This window comes from Pleurodeles waltl, chromosome 9 (genome assembly GCF_031143425.1).
Source record: "Pleurodeles waltl isolate 20211129_DDA chromosome 9, aPleWal1.hap1.20221129, whole genome shotgun sequence".
In the NCBI taxonomy this organism is placed as follows: Eukaryota; Metazoa; Chordata; class Amphibia; order Caudata; family Salamandridae; genus Pleurodeles; species Pleurodeles waltl.
The window spans coordinates 1151355211-1151372035 of record NC_090448.1 but is presented as its reverse complement, the minus strand read 5'-3'; the positions used below and the strand labels follow the sequence as shown (position 1 = coordinate 1151372035).

General features: G+C 43.3%; 1 protein-coding gene across 9 annotated transcripts in view; it reads left to right on the top strand.

Moving 5' to 3' along the window:
• Positions 1-16825, top strand: part of RYR3 (ryanodine receptor 3) — a 1450647-nt gene that overhangs the window by 796217 nt on the left and 637605 nt on the right. For all 9 annotated transcript variants that reach the window (XM_069208992.1, XM_069208994.1, XM_069208991.1 and 6 more), the window contains one exon: positions 12485-12631. In XM_069208992.1, coding sequence (XP_069065093.1) covers positions 12485-12631 — 147 coding nt within the window. The remainder of the gene's footprint in view (positions 1-12484; positions 12632-16825) is intronic.

The following is a 16825-nucleotide window of genomic DNA, read 5'->3' as shown; positions in this document are numbered from 1 at the left end:
GCAGTTAGATCATGCTTTGGCCTTGCACAATGTAGCATACTGTGTTACTAAGCACAGGTCTCAGTACCGCTCCTGAGATTGATTGTTAATTGGTCAAGGGCCACAGGACAGGCTTGGTGAGTGATTGTTGGTTGAGCACGGGGTACATTGAAGCTCCAGTACCAGGGGTGGTTGTAGATAGAACATGAAACCACATTCATTCCTCTGGGAGAAGGTTGAGAGGCTAGAAGACCCAGGATGTCTTTTGTGGGTGGATGTAGAGAAAAGTCTACTCCTGTAGATAATTGTAGAGACCAGGCAATGGGGACTACTTTTGGGATGATTATAACAAAGCCATGATTGTAAAAAACACTCTTGTGGTGGTTTTAAAGAAAAAAAGGGGGCATGTGACTGCTTCTGTGAGTGATTCTAAAAACAGTGAATAAATCAAAGGACATTTTCAATATAGTCTCTGAATTATCAAATCCCTGAAGATCAGTGAATAAATCAAAGGAAATGTTCAATGTAGCCTCTGATTTATCAAATCCCGATACGGTGACTATACCCTTTCTTCCTGCACAGAACTTATGTGACACTCTTAATACCTTTTTTGTAGAAAAGATTTTAATAAAAGAAAGGACACCCGTAAGCTCTGTGTCCAGTTCAGCTCTCCATAATATTAGGATTCCGTCTACCATATCTGAATTTCCCACCCTTACCAAAGATTGCCTCACAGACCTCTTGTTAAAAGTCAAATCAGGTTCCCCCAAAAATGTCTGTCCCCCTAATATACTAAAAACAGTTTTTTCATTTTTTCCTGAGGTAGCTCTGGCTCTCCATAATCAATCCCTTAGTCAAGGTTTGGTTACTGATGCTTTTAAGGAGGCAACTGTGATCCCTCTTCAGAAGAAATCCAACGGGGTTCGTCTCATCTTGAAAAACTACCACCCCATCTCCTTGTTGCCATATCTGGTGAAGGTACTTGAAGCACATGTTGCCAAATATCTTTGTTCCTTCTTAGAAGAATTAGAATTTTTTGACCCTCATCAGGCAGGCTTTTGGCCAGCTCACTCAACTGAGGCTGTCATTCTTTCAGTTGTAGACGATATGCGGGAGGTGGTCCATAATGGCACTGCCTAGGCTCTGGTCCTTTTACATCTCTCTGTGGCTTTCAACACGGTCAACCATGAGTTGCTGGTTGGCCGTGGGCAAGCTGGCTGGCCTTCAGGATTCGGCACTGGCATGGATTTTATCTTTTCTGAAAGAAATCTGTTTGGCTGTTTCCTTTCAAATCTTCTAAGGTCCATCTATTGTGTGGGGTTCCCTCAGGGTCTGCTATGTCTCCTTATTTCTTCAACCTGTATATTCAACCCCTAATATATTCCCTCAAGAAGATCGATGTTAGAATTTACAATTACGCAGCTCCTCTTTACCATTGATGATTCTATCAAAGCCAAAGAAATGTTCAAAAATTCTATGCTGTTTATTAGAGATTGGAAGAATAACAACCACCTGAAGCTGAACTCTATAAAACTAAGATTGTTATAATTCAAAATAAAATCATGAGGTGAAACCCTTCCCTCTGGCCTCCATTGATGGTTACTTCTCCCCAGTCTAAGAGTCTAAGCACTCAGTAAAAAGTCCAGGAATTGTCATCGACAAACACTTGTCTATGAATTCCCAAGTGGGAGCAGTCATATCTGCTTTCTTTCCACAGCTGTGGAAAATTAAGAAAATCTGCACGTTTCTCACTGTGGAAGCCTTAATTCAGGCTATCCTTGCCTTGACCATCTCATTAATTGACTATGGAAATTCCCTCTATCTTGGCATGCCCAAATGTATTTCTCGCAGTCTCCACCTTGTACAAAATCAAGCAGCTAGACTTATGTTCAAACAACCAAGACGCTGTCATATTGCTCCTCTGATGGAGAAACTCCATTGATTACCAGGGACACAACGTACCATCATTAAGACTGGATGTATCATCTTTAAGTCTGTTTCTGGAAGAAGCCCTGCCGTTATCTCATCTAGAATTAAAAATACATCCCCAACCGGAACTTAAGCTCTACCCACTTGAATTTACTCACTACACCATTTAAAAAAAGAGACTGGGCAACTCCCCCATCTCCAGTATTGGATATTTCATAGATTCACAATTGAATCATTCCCCGTAGTTGAAGTGGGAGTCCCATGGTAACTTAATAAAGCAGTTTATATATCACTATCATTGGCTGTAATGGCAATGAAAAGGTCAGTTTAATAGCCTATACATGTCCTTTTATTAAAAAAAAGGACCAAACTTGAACTATAATCAGTCAGGCAACAGCACCCTCTAGAACACACCCAACAGAGGCTGAGTCCCACAGATTTTCTACTTCACATCGCGTGAAGGGAGTCTCCCTGGACTCTGCCCAGTTCTTCAGCTTTGACTTCTTTTTGGATCATCCAAGAATATATTTCTTGTTTCATTTCTCTAACCCTGGCACTAATATGTCAGAGTAGCTGAAAACAAGGTAAAAGACTACATAAACATATCTAATCTTTTCCTCAAAACTCTCACGTTTTGAGAGATGAGGCTATTATTGGGACTACAGAATCTTAAATCTGTCACTAATATGAGGACAGTGAGGATTCCTTCACCTAACCAGAGAGGTCAGAGGGAGACATTGTGCAAGGCTCCCTAGATGGTGCACAGAAAAGCCATAAAAAGACTTACCATGAGTCTTCATAAAGCACTTCTGACAGAGAGAGAAAAAATTGAAAAAGCCCCTCAAATCCCTCTTCAACTCTGACAATACATCAGAGAGATCCTCATAACCATACAATGGGACGGCTAAAAACCGCCTGAAAATATATCATTCACAAGAATTACAATGACGTAGTTGATGACCATGTCAACTATTATTACCTCGTCTATGATGGCCTCGTCTACAAAGGGTCTCGTCTACGATGGCCTCATCTACAAAGGTCCTCATCTACAATGGTCTTCTATGACTGCCTCATCTTTGACGGTCATCTTTGACAGTCATCTACAGTGGTCGTCTACAACGGTCTTCTACAGTGATAGTCTACGACAGTCATCTACAGTGATCGTCTACGACAGTCACCTACAATGATGTATGATGCCTCATTCATCTACGATAGTCATCTATGGCCTCATCTATGACGGTCGTGTACGACGGTCATCTACAGTGTCCGTCTACGACGGTCATGTACAGTGGTTGTCTACAACAGTCATCTACAGTGGTCATCTATGACGGTCATCTACAGTGGTCGTCTACGACGGTCATCTACAGTGGTCGTCGACGATGGTCGTCTGCGATGGCCTCATCTACGATGATCGCCTACGACGGCCTCATCTACGATGGTCATATACGACAGTCAGCCACGACAGCCTCATCTATGATGGTTGTCTAGAACATCCTTATCTTTGATGGCTGTCTATGAGCATGTCTTTAACAGTCATTATATTGAGGAACAATATATGGAGCAATTACCCCACTCCATCTCTAACAGCAGAGCATGGGTCAGGCCCATGTAGCTCTACTACTAGAGCTTCATAGCATATTACACCCGCAACTGGTGGATTCCCCCACTAGATTAATTTTTGTGGTTTCCATATCCTTCGAAGCGAGCGACCAAACACTTCCAGCTTCCTGTAGCAAACAAGAAATTAGTTTATTTTTTTCTTTATGATTTTAAATAGGAAAGCTGTATAACCTAGTCCAATTGCTGATATATCCAGGAGGAATTACAATCATGGAAATCCCTGTCATTCATAACCCTGCCTAACCAGCAAGGACACGTTCTCATCTAGGTCCAGACTACTGTACGGGCTGCCAATTCACTGGCAATATGGGGCAGGTCTAGCCACCAGATGTGGTCAGACATGGCCACATAAATAAAATGTTTGCTGGAAGATATAAAAAAAAGAAAAATGTAAAAAAATAATAATACTGCTGTAGGGGGGTGAGATGTCAGCTTAGACTGTGCTATAGATAAAGCTCCAATAGAATTCCCACAAATGGCAGGGTTAGTGGTTCTTGGATGCTATGGTTCAAGGCCACAGCATTTAAAATTTGAGGTTCAAATATATCTAACACTCTGTTTGCCAAGCACATTGATGACTCCTTACAAGCAGTCAACGCTGACTCTTGACACTGCACAATCTTTTGAGGCATTACAATTTTGAAAGAAACAATCTTTAGAGGGACCCAAGAAAGACATTTATCCATTGATAAGTACCTGATTTAGCAACCCTCTCTGTAGCCCTTAGGCTAGCTTACTTACAGTGACAACTATCTGGTGCTGATTACACCATCCAGTGAGAAGAACAGTTCCAAAAATGTTGTCATCTATGGCAGATAATAGCATCGGACAAATAAATCCTGGATCTCGTCACAAATAGATATATGTTGCAATTCACCCAGATTCCGCCCACTACTCCACCAAAACCTCATCACCGTCTCCTTCGGAAGGCAGTGCTAGCTTCGCAGACCAAAGGTTCCATAGAGAAAGGCCCACATTCTCAGCAAGGAATAGGCTTCTATTGTTGGTTTTGCCTAATAAACTAGAAAACAGAAGAGTGTCCATCCATCATACAACTCCAGAAATGTACAAGTATTTCCGGAAACAATCCTTTTGTGTGGTCTCCTTCAGCACAGGATTTATATCTTTTGCATTCCCACTCATCATCAGAGTTCTTCCATTTGGCTTCAGATCAGCTTTTTCAGGAAGGGTTTCCCCAAGTTTGACAACTCATTGATAAAAGCACCAACGGCAATTCAAGCATCCAAGGCCACAGAGGCTTGCCTAAAGTTGGTTCACAACCTGAGTCCCCTTGTGAATTACCAGAGCTAATCAACTCCTCCATGAAAGAATTTACTGTTAGTTCAATTCGCTTTTGGGCATCAAGTCTTCAGCGATCAATAAGATCCCTCTTGTACGCCTGAAAATGAATGCCTTACAGTAGCAGCTACAAGAGCAATAGATTCAAACAAATCTTTTGAGGGCCTGGTGAATTTTCACATAGGTATGATGGATGCTCTAGTCTTGTAGTCTGACTACAAATGCTTCCCTTGAAAGCTGGGGCAGTCATCTGCAGAACCTCTAATTTGAGGAAAGTGGTCTCTGCTCCAGAAGAGCATACATATCATTCACCTAGATCTCAAAGTCATCTCCTCAGTCTCCAAATTTCCTACCAATGTAGCAGAGTCTTTGGTGTTAATTCGCAAGGACAATACCACCAGCATGCAAAACATAAATAAATAAAGCAGCACAAGATCTTTGGCGCTGTCCAGGGAAGACCAGGAAATCTGTAGTTGGCTAATGAGACACAGGATAACTTTTTGGGCCAAACATATTCCCTGGACTAGAAATCTCATAGCAGACTTGCTAAACAAAACTGGAAACAGCCTCCAAGAAGGACAATTTGATAATTTGGCTCTAAGTATGATCTTCTCGTTCTGGGGCAAACAGGCTTTACATCCCTTTGTAACAAAAAAAACCTGAAAATGCCAGTTCTATGCAAGTTGGCATCCACATCCATGATCTTGGAGGAATGCCTTTCGACAAATGGTCCAGGATCTATCCCTATCTTTTTTCTCCGATACATTGAATACCAAAGATTCTCACCAAGAGGAAAGCAAAGCAGTGTTGTCTTGTCCTGATAGCCCTCAGGTGGTTAGTGCAGCATTGGTTCGCTGAGCTTCTCCTGCTATCAGAAATCAACCACATTCACCTACCAACCTTCTGTAAACCTTTGATGATAAACTAAGGTCAGGCCCTTCATCCTGACCTGACTTCACTCGTCTTATGTGCACAGCTCCTAAATTCCATCAATTCAAATATCTCAACATTGCTCAGGACTGCAGGTGTATTCTCTCCAAGTCAAGGAGGAATCCACGTTAAAGACATGAAAACATTAATAGAAACGTTTCTGCCCGTGGCTCCAGAAAATCAAACTTACATCCTCTGCTAACATAATCTGGCAAATAACTGTCCTATCTCCTCTCACTAGCTCAGTCACAGTTGGTGCATGCTTCCATTAATGTACAGCTTACAGCAATATCGAGATATAGCTGTTCATCATATTTTCTCTTTCTACTCTTGCAGAATCATCAAAAAGTTCATATAAGATTTATTCAGTGTTTTCCTATAGAAAGGGGTGCTTCCTCAGACTGGCACTTGAACACACTTCTATTTCAACTCCTGAAGTGTTCATTCAAGCCCATTCACAGAGCGCACCTCATATTTCTCACATGGAAGGTCGTCTAATTACTAGCGCTCACTCCGAAAAGTAAGGTAGAGAAGATGCAGTCTTTCTCAACTCAAAAGCCTCCTTGCGTCTCACAGGCAATTTAGAACTTCTCTGAACCAATCCACAGATTTATTCCCACGGTTCCTTCAGATTTAGCCTCAATGAACCGATAATATTTGGACTTTTCTACCGAATTCACCATCACCAGCTGAGAGTTCTATTCATACTCTAGGTATCAAGTGATACTAAAATTTCGACTTACATCGCACTAAACAATTCATGTGAACAGACCAACAGTTAGACTCAGATAGTCACACTCATAAGGGTGCTCCAGTCAGAACGGCAACCATTGCTGAATGGATTTCAGCTCCAGTACAGTTCTGCCAATCAAAGACTAGCAATCCCCTCACAGAGAAAAGTAGGGTGCATTCAACTGAGGCAGTTTCCACTTCAACTACTTTGTTTGCGTAAGCACCTCTAGAGAAGATATGTTGTGATGCGACTTGGAAAAGTGTGCATATCATGTATGCAGCATTATTACCTTGAATCGGCACAGTGCAGTCATACAGCGGTTGGATAGGTTTTACTATACCACTTAGTTAATTACGGGAAGCCTCTTTTGGTTCCATGTGTTTATGTATTCATGCAGATGTTAATGTATGATGTCTATATATAGGTATGTATATATATATATATGTATATATATATATATATATATATATATATATATATATATATATATATATATATATGAATTGATTATATTGCATATGAATTTTATGTATATGTTTTCTACCAACCATCCGCGCTAATACTATAAGATATACAAATACAGTGACTGCTTGCCATTCTGATTCAAGCATGTGAATCTATGAAAGATCCAATACTGGAGAAGAAAATAACTTACTTACCTGTAACTGCAGTTCTCCAGTATTGGTATCTTTCATAGATTCACATGCGACCCACCTTCCTCCCCAGAGAGGCTCCCCTTATAGCTCGGGATTATCTATTCCCACTTGTGCTTGAAAATCTGAGGGACTCAGCTTCCGTTGGGAGTGTTCTAGAGGGTGCTGTTGTCTGACTGGTATAGTTCAAGTTTGGTCCTTTTTTTAATAAAAGGACATGGATAGGCTATTAAACTGACCTTTTCATTGCCATTATAGCCTATGATAGGATATATGTACTGCTTTATTGAGTTACTGTGGAACTCCCACTTCAACGACGGGGAATGATTGAAGCATGTGAATCTATGAAAGATACCAATACTGGAGAACTGCAGTTACAGGTAAGTAACTTATTTCCTTTTCGATCTTTGCACCCCATATCTGGAACTCCGCCCCTCAGGAGATCAGATCCACATCTTACTACCAAACATTTAGTAAACTATTGAAGACTTGGTTATTCAAACAGGCATATGATTAGCTGTCTGGATGGTGCGCTAAGCCTCTGTTATCTAGCGTCATGAAACCGTCTGGTGTACGTGCACTCTATAAATGTATGTAAAATAAAAAATGGGCGCAACCTCAATTGGGGTGATTATATAGACGCAACGGGCATGGAATTGCTCTTGTAGACTCTGTAGAGAGATCAGGAGTCCTAGACTGCATCAGAGGGTGTTTGAAAACATAAGGATGTTATCAGGCACTCCTGTGAGTGATGACCAGGGGTGCCAGTAGACCACAGGGGAAGACCATCTCCTATACTGGTTGCTAATAGTCTCCAGTTAAATTTTTTAAAGGTCCAGTTTCCTCCACAGTTGTGACAGGATGAAAAAGTGAAGTCTCTAGGGAGGTAGGAAAGGAAGCACAGGGTCAAGATTGTTTCACAGAAGGTAGGAAGAAGGTAGAAAGTCAGAAAAGAGAGAAAGTGAAGTAAAACATGGACTGGACAGACGACTGAAGTGTTAGGGAGGCAGAATGCGAAGGAGGCATTGAGGAAGGGAAGAAGCGGAAACAAAAGAAGATATCAAGGAAGGCAGAAAAGAAACAAGGGTTGGAAGACTAGGAAGGGGCATAAATAGAAAGATGGAAAAGAGGAAGGCGAAAGAGATGGCTTTAGGTGGGAAGAGAGAGAGGTAGGGAGCAGGGTATCAGGTATGGGAGGAAATAATATAAGGTGAAGTACAGCAAGAGGGGAATAGAAGGAAGGGAAGAAACAAGGAAGACATAAAAAGAAGAAGAAATAGAAGGAGGTTGAGAGCAGGAACAAACTATTGGACATTGGCCAATTAAAACATGGCATCAACCGAACACCTACAGTCTCACTATTTTACAGAGAGGTTTACTGTGTGAATGGTTTCTGAAGTAGTGTGGAGATAGACACTGTTCCAGCAGCGACACCCAGATTAAATATACAATGGCATTACTCAAGTTACCATTGAGACCTGCATTTTCCATTGCAGGAGCTGAGTCACTGACATTGATGCAGCAGTGACAGCCAGTGAACAGTTACCATATGTCAAAGTTGAATGTCCTGTAAGATGCCTGCATTCTCTTTCTCTCAGCAACAGGGCCACATGTCATGAAAACCAGCAGAGGATGCTAGTAGACTGACTTATTTTTATTAACATTTCATAGAACATTACAGTCAGTAGACCAGTGTCCAACTGTGGAGCATCAGATGGTAGCAACAAATTTAAAACCTCATATTGTACATAGGAAACAGTTATTTCTTTGTGCATGCATCTCAATATGTCAAATTCCCCATGTCACTTTTCCAAGAGGCATGATTGTGCAGGAATTCGTTATCACATTTGTGACCCATTGTTCTTTATATTTGACACACCAGGTAGTTAACTGATATCTAGCCGGAGAGCAATGTGGAGGCAAATGTCAGACCGTTTTGCCCCACTCCCGTCAGGCTTGAAAGGTTAGCATCCGATCTAGGGGTCATGCTATCTATTAAGACTTGCGTCATTACCACTCATGCTAATATTATCCATTGATCCTTGTTGTCTCTTCTCATTTTTGCCAAATGTTATTCTTCTACTCCGGCCCATTCCACCAAGTCTCTCCTCCGTACTCGTTCTGTTGGGGAACGAGGGATCATCAGGTATATAGCCATCCATCTTTTGGCTACTGTGAGACTTAGAATTGTATACCACCTACTAAGGTTTTTGGTATTCTCTGGGAGTAACCCCAATAAACTGCTTTTAATTGTGTGTGGAATGTCCCCTCCCGTTACTGTCTTAAGGGTACTCAAGCCTGTTCTCCAGAACTCCCCTGCACCCAGACACTGCCATACCATGTGTAAAAAATCTGCCTCTGATGCTCAGCTGTTAGGGCAATATTTCGTTATAGTAGGGTATATGGTATGGAGGCACTGTGGTGAGAGGTATGTCATATGTACAATATTGTACTGTACTTGTTTAAACCTCGCACAAATAGCCACCTTCAAGACTCCCTCTTGTATTTTGGACCTCTCCAGTGACGTGATGGGTTCATCGCTAAGTTGTTGCCAGACCTCTTCAATTCGCAATGGTTTAAGTGGTTTGTCAGAGTGGAGTGCGTGGAATAAATGTGTGTTTAGACTATGTCCCCCTGTCATTGCTAACATTGTGACCATGGTTTGAGGGAAAGATGGCTAAAGTTGTTGTGCCATAGCCACCAGTGTGGCGTATTGTAAAAATTGGCCCATGCCCAGATCGAAGGTATCTTGGGCTTTTTGTAGGGTGATAAAGCGTCCCTCAGGATAAAGGTCCGATAGCATTAAGGAGCCACCCGCCTGCCATTTCTTGACCACCATTATTTGTTCCATGCTATTAAAAGGGGAAATTTACCATATATCTAAATCAGGTGCACAGGGTGCTCTCCTCAATACCCTAGTCACTGCTGTCTCCCAAATGTTGCCCATCAGACGGATTAAATGTGGGAGCTCACTGGGTACCTTTCTTCCCATCATTAAAAGCTCACTCAATGAATGGCTGTCATGTGAGACTGCCAGGAGATCTCTTTCCCAGTTCAATTTCCCATCGAGCCAGTGGACTGCATGCTGTAGTTGAGTAGCATAATAAGTTCTAGGTCTGGGACCTCTAAGCCGCCTTTATCCCATTCGTTATTTAGTGTAGCCAGATTAAACCAACACCTCTAGTCTCGCCACAGGTGTTCAACCAGAAGCTTGTCTAATTCCCAGAATACTACTTTGGGAAGTTCATGGTACACGTCCTGCTTGGCGTATACACAGCGTGGTAGCACTGCCATTTCAATAAGAGCAATTTCTACTATCCAGGATAATTGTAGTGTGTTCCAGAACTTGATGGAGGACTGTATTCCCATTTTTCCTCTCCATTATTATAGTCATAGTACTGTTCTTCATGTGTTGTGATATATAAATATTTAACCTTGTCTACCGCCTATGGCAACCCGTCCCTAGGCAGATCCGCCAGGGACCTGCCCAGAGTCCCAGAGGGAACAGGACTGATTTTATCAGGTTAACTTGCAAACAAGAAAACTCCCAAAACTCTTCCAACACATTTAACAGAATGGAGGCCGATACATATCAGGACAGCGTAAGTAGACTAGGGAGTCATTGGTATACAGGGACACTATGTGTTCCCTTGCACCCACTTGAGTACCCCATCTTTGCATAACCTGATGTAATCTACATGCCAGTGGCTCCATGGCTATGGCAGATATTAAAGGAGATTTGGGGCAGCCCTGTCTGGTTCCCTGTCGCAAGTTTATCTCCGCCGATATGTAGCGTCCTGTACAAACTCTTTCTTTAGACCAGGTATATAGCAGTTTGGCCCATTGGATGAAGCGATTTCCCAATCCCATCTTGTCCAGCACCGATCAGATATACTCCCAAGTAAGGGAGTAAAAGGCTTGTTTTATTGTTTTATATCAAGGAAGGCCAAGGTATATTGGCCTTCCTGTAGCGCTGAGGCAAGCAACACATGCGCCAGCCAGCACAGGTTACGTATGGTATTCATGGGCGGGACAAAACCGGACTGATCATCGTTGATCAGTCCTGGGAGGTTTTGAAGCAAACAGGTGGCTAGACACCGCTAAGACGTTGACATCTATGTTTAACATTGAAATGGGCCGATAGGAGGTAACCTGCTAGTAGACTGACCTGAGGATTAGTAGCATTGTCTTGCATGTCATAATCCAAAATTGATGCATTGCAGTTAATTTGCCCATGCTGTTTCTTTACAAAAGATGGTGGTCTGCACCACGTCTGTCAAGTAGAGAAGAGCCCCTTAACTGCTGCCAACGTTCTGTCTCTCATCCAATGAGTGGACCAACAAATTCTCAGTCCTACAGTGTACCTGAGGTTTCTCTCCCAGCCATTGAGGTATCTTGCAATCTGTCTTTCAGCCATATCAAGGCCTTTCAGTTGTTGCTTCTGCTAGGCACAGTGTGTGGACAGGTGGGGGAGGTATACTGGTCTAGGAGTAACTGCCTCTATCTGGATCCTTGCCAAGTTTACAGACAACATAAATTCAAATAATGTGTGGGAAATGGAGTTGCAGTGCTTAGATTGAAGCAGATTGACACTTAAAGAAGCCATCATACACATAAAAGCATGAAGTCCAATATTACATGACACTACCTAGATACACAGATCCTGTAAGCAGGTATAGCCTAGGCCCGTCTAATCTGCCTGTTTCCATGGATATGGACGCTCTGCATCTTTTAATCTCCAGCTCTATTTTTGCTTTCATACCATGTATATATCTCCACCACCCTCAATCCTGTGTATTTGTTTTTTTCTGTTTTACCCTTACCATTGCTGCTAAAAAGTAATCCCATGCATTTTCCACTCTTTCATCCGACAAAGCCTCACTCACCCGTTCACCTCCTCCATCCGTCTCAAAATCTCCCTCCCCTCCCCCCACCTTATTTATACAAGTCAGGTATTGCATGTCTTTATCATATCCTTCCTTCCATGATATCCCTCAGGCTGTGCACACATAATGGACAAGCATTTTTCATTAGTGGGCCCTGCACCACCATGGTAGTACTCACATACATCTGTTTGTGAGCTTTAGGATACCAAACCTCAAAGTAATAATTGGCAAAATAAGTCACACTCAGCATCATCAATATAATCTAGCTTTGGAACAGAGGGAAATGGAAATTCTTTCAAGAGGCTCTTAGTACTGCTTGACAGGACCCTGTACAAGTGCCAAGCAGTGGACCCTGTGAGTGATACTGGAATTAGATGGTGGACAGAGTGGTCTTATGCCTAAATGGTATCCAGACTGTCTTTCTAGTAACCAACTCCTCTCCTTTCTACCACCAGGAAAAAGAAATCTATCGCTGGCCCGTCCGAGAGTCTCTCAAGACAATGTTGGCTATGGGTTGGATGCTGGAACGGACCAAAGAGGGAGAAGCATTAGCGCAGCATCGAGAGACCGAGAAACTGCGGAGCATATCCCAGTCCAGTCAGGTGAGGCACAGTGTCACTTAGCACTGTTAGGTGTAAAGATGCTAATGTATGGAAAGCCCACAGGTGTGGTTTGAGGCATGCATATGTTGCGCTGGCAGATGATGTGCTGACCCATCTAAAACCAACAGGTCAAGAACAGCCACTTCTAGTTCCTGCATATGAAATTATGGGAAATCTGTAAATATAAGGTGCAGTACTGAAGCAGATACCATCAACAGGAGAGACACTGATGCATGCAGAACTGTGAAGCAAGGTCATTGCTCATCTAAATCTGACAGATGTGGTGTTGATATGTGTACAAGGGTGTAACACAGCCCCCTGCAATCCCTAAGGTGCTGGGGACCACTTCCCTTCGCAAGAGCTCTGTGGGCACACAACTTCAAATAACCGAGGCATCTGATTGGCCAAGGGGGGCTTTATTTACCTTTGGTCATCTCGATCTCTCCACAGGGAGAGGCTCCTTAGAAGTTTTAACATATTGCTTGAACTTATTTTGCAGCCTATAAAATAGGCTATATTGGCCTATTACTTTAATTTACTTTTTAAAAAGGTCAAAATAACAATAAAAACTATGAAAAATTACAAGAAGCTATATAATTTTTCCTATCTGATAGAGACTTCCAGTTGCAGATTCCTTACCTTTGAATTCCCCCAGGCGTCAGTCTGGATCCAGAGATTTTTCTTCGAGCAGTGCCTCTGCGCGCCACCAGGTGGCGTCAGTCGACTCTGTGGGTGTCGTTGGCGTCGTGATGATGTCGTGGTTGTATATAGGCTCCACCCTGTCGCACTGACATCAGTTCTTTTCTTTCCACACCAGCCTACGTGCAGATCCAGAGAGAGCTACCCCAGTCATTTTTTGACTACTGCGACATGTTTGTCGAATTCTATTTGACGAGGTCGTGGATGTGTTGAGGGATGTCCCGCCAGACCGGTTTGAAGCCGCGCGACTCCTGTCACGGAATGATATCGGTGATGGATCCGCATCTCGTGTATCTTTGGTGTCTGGAGCGCGATCACAACCCGAAGTCGTGCTCCGAGTGTCGGGCCATGAACCCGAAAGCTTTGAGGGAGTGGTCCCTAAAGCTAATGGTGGCCCGACACGGAACTCCGCAGCGCTCATGGTCTCGTTCTAGAGGAAGTTCTCGCGTTCACGGTCTTGTTCGAGAGGCGGGTCACCAACACTCTTCGTCCTCAAAGTCATCGGGACATTCGGGTGATAAAAAAAATAAATCAAAGAAGGACAAGCATTCTTCAACTTCACCCCATCGCTTGGATGATGCAGTGTGGGAAGAGCATTGACGCTCTGGGCCTCTATCTTCAGAGCCTTCATCTGGGTCCACTCTGCGCTTCCCCGACATCCTGGGAGCCCAAGCCACCCCTGCCCAGCTCAAAGAGTTTTATGAGGCAATGCGCCTCATTTTTAGGCAGAACGACCCACCTTTGGTGCCCTCGGGCGCAGGTGAGTTGGTGGGGACCCCCTCAGGTTCAAAGTCGTTGGCTTCAGCCACGGCTCCGGAGGGCTTCTCCGGATCCAATCTCGGATCCGTCCTGATGCCAGTCGTGCCGGTGTGACCTTCCCCGACGACAGGTCAGACGTCGACGCTCCCGATGTCGGTTGGGCCCACAATTGACGTTGATCCCATTCTCATAACCGATGACCCGGAGCCAGAACGACGTCGTTCTCTATGGGCTTTCCTGGGCCCAGGGTTGATCCAGACCCTTATGCTTATGGGTATGGATACCAGGAGAGTTTAGAGGGGATGCTACACCCTTTAGAATACCAGCTTGACTCCCAAATGGTCTGGGTACAGGATTTGAGTGATGCCAGTGGTCTAGACACCTCCCCTGACACTGGTAGGCTCTCTCCTCCTACCGTGGCTACGGAGGAGGGCACCTCATACTCTATGGTGGTGCGAAGGGCGACTGAGGTCTTGGACCTTGAGCCACCTTCTGTGGAGGTTAGGCCTAATATCCTAACCGACGTTGCTTCAGCCGGTGTCTTCCACATCAGAACTCCTTCTTCCCGTTAATGAGGCACTGACAGACGTCATTTTGGGTACTTGGTCCAGACCCAGCACAAGGGGTCCTGTGAATAGGACAATTGCCCGCCGCCATCGGCCTGTGCTGACAGACCCAAAATTCCTCACCCAACACCCCACGCCTGAGAGCCTTGTCATCCAGGATTTCTCTTCATCGGTCACATTCCCTACCGCACCCCCGGCTAGGGTATCAAAAAGACTGGCTAACTTGGGGGAGAAGTTACATTTCAATGATATATCTTGTACTACGAGCGCTACTCTTCTAGATAACTTAGCGGCACTAAATGTTCTTCTACTTAATTCAGGCCCCACGCATAAGGCAGGTTATTTATTAGACCCTATTTTTTCCAATCTTGCTACCATTTCATGTAAACAAGCCATTCCCATTCCATGGTCTGATCATTTTTTGGTGGAATTTATGATTGTACAAAAACAGGGTCCGACTCCCTCCGCTTCCCTCGCCAAATCCAGTACTTATAGAAACTGGAAAAATGTAGATATTAATATTCTGAACTCAAAGCTGAAAAAAACCTTACCATCGATCACGAGTATAAGAGATGACGGGGTTATCCTTGATTGGTTTACCTCTGCCATTGATGAATGTCTTCCTCTATCAAATAAAAAGAACAAACAGGGCTACCAGCATCCTCCCACCCCCTGGTTTTCAGAAATACTTAAAACAGAAAAAACTAAATGCAAGAACTTGGAAAGGAAATGGCGAAAAAACTATGATCCAGACAGGAAATCTACTTACAAACTAGCCCTTTTTAACTACCATCGATTGTGTAACACCGCGCGCGCTGAATATGCCACCAAGATTATTTTACAATCTCAGAATTGCCCCAAAGTGCTGTTTGAAGTAGTAAATGAACTCTCTGGTGACTCCCGCCTATTTAGCCCCCTGATCTTGATTCCAAAAAATGCAATGATCTGGCAATTTTTTTTGTGGATAAAATTGACAAAATTTACTTCGAATTCCGCAATTACTCTAATCATCCCAGCATTAGTATTAAACCCCAATCCACTCACTTTTTACCTTCTCCTATCACTCAAGAAACGACCCAAGTTAATAACACTAACCTATTTAATGAATGGCTCCCCATGGATACTGCCTCTTTTTTTAATATCCTCACAAGCATTAAGTCTGGTTCCCCGCAAGATCCTATCCCCATTACGGTATTCCAAAAGCTAGACCCCTCCATACTTCTCTTTATCATGCAGTTCCTTAACTTGTCACTTACGGAAGCTTACGTTCCTGCATTGTGGAAGCATGCAATGGTTCTTCCTTTACTAAAGAAAATTAACTCTGATCCTGAAATTTTCTCTAACTTCCGCCCAATTTCTCTCCTTCCTTTTTTTTCCAAAATTCTGGAAAAACATGTTAATCTTCAATTGACCCAGTTTGTAGAAACCAGTAACATCCTCCATCCTTCTCAATCTGGTTTTCGTGCCGGCTACTCAACTGAGGCGACTTTACTGGGTGTGACTGAAACTATCCGCCAACAAATTGACAAAGGAGAAACAGTAGCTCTTATCCTATTGGATTTAAGCGCAGCTTTTGATACTGTATCTCACTCCTCTCTCCTAAAAACTCTTAACATCAAGGGCATTGGCGGCAAAGCCCTCCTGTGGTTGTCCAGTTTTTTATCCAATAGGACTTTTCAGGTTTTCTCCCATACAGCTTCTTCTTTGATTCACGCATCCCCTTATGGAGTCCCTCAGGGCTCCATTCTCAGTCCACTACTTTTCAATATATATGTTAGTCCTTTGACGAGCACAGCAGAACAAGCTGGTCTAACTATTTATTCTTATGCTGATGACACTCAACTTATTTTTTCACTCTCTTCCAAAGAAACCTCTAACCCTCCCTCTCTGCAAATAGGATTACCTAAGATAGCCAATTGGATGCATTTTAATAAACTCAAACTTAATGGAGGAAAGACAGAACTCCTCATATTTGGAAACAAAAAATCACTCTGGGGCCCCCAACACTGGCCCTCTGAAATGGGTGTCCCCCCAATCCCTTCTCTCTCTGCACGTAACCTGGGCATCATAATCGACGACCAGTTGACTATGAAACAACAGGTGACTAAAGTAGCTTCTACCTGTTTCGCTATCTTGAAGTGGCTTCGTAAAATTCTCTGGATGCTTCCTG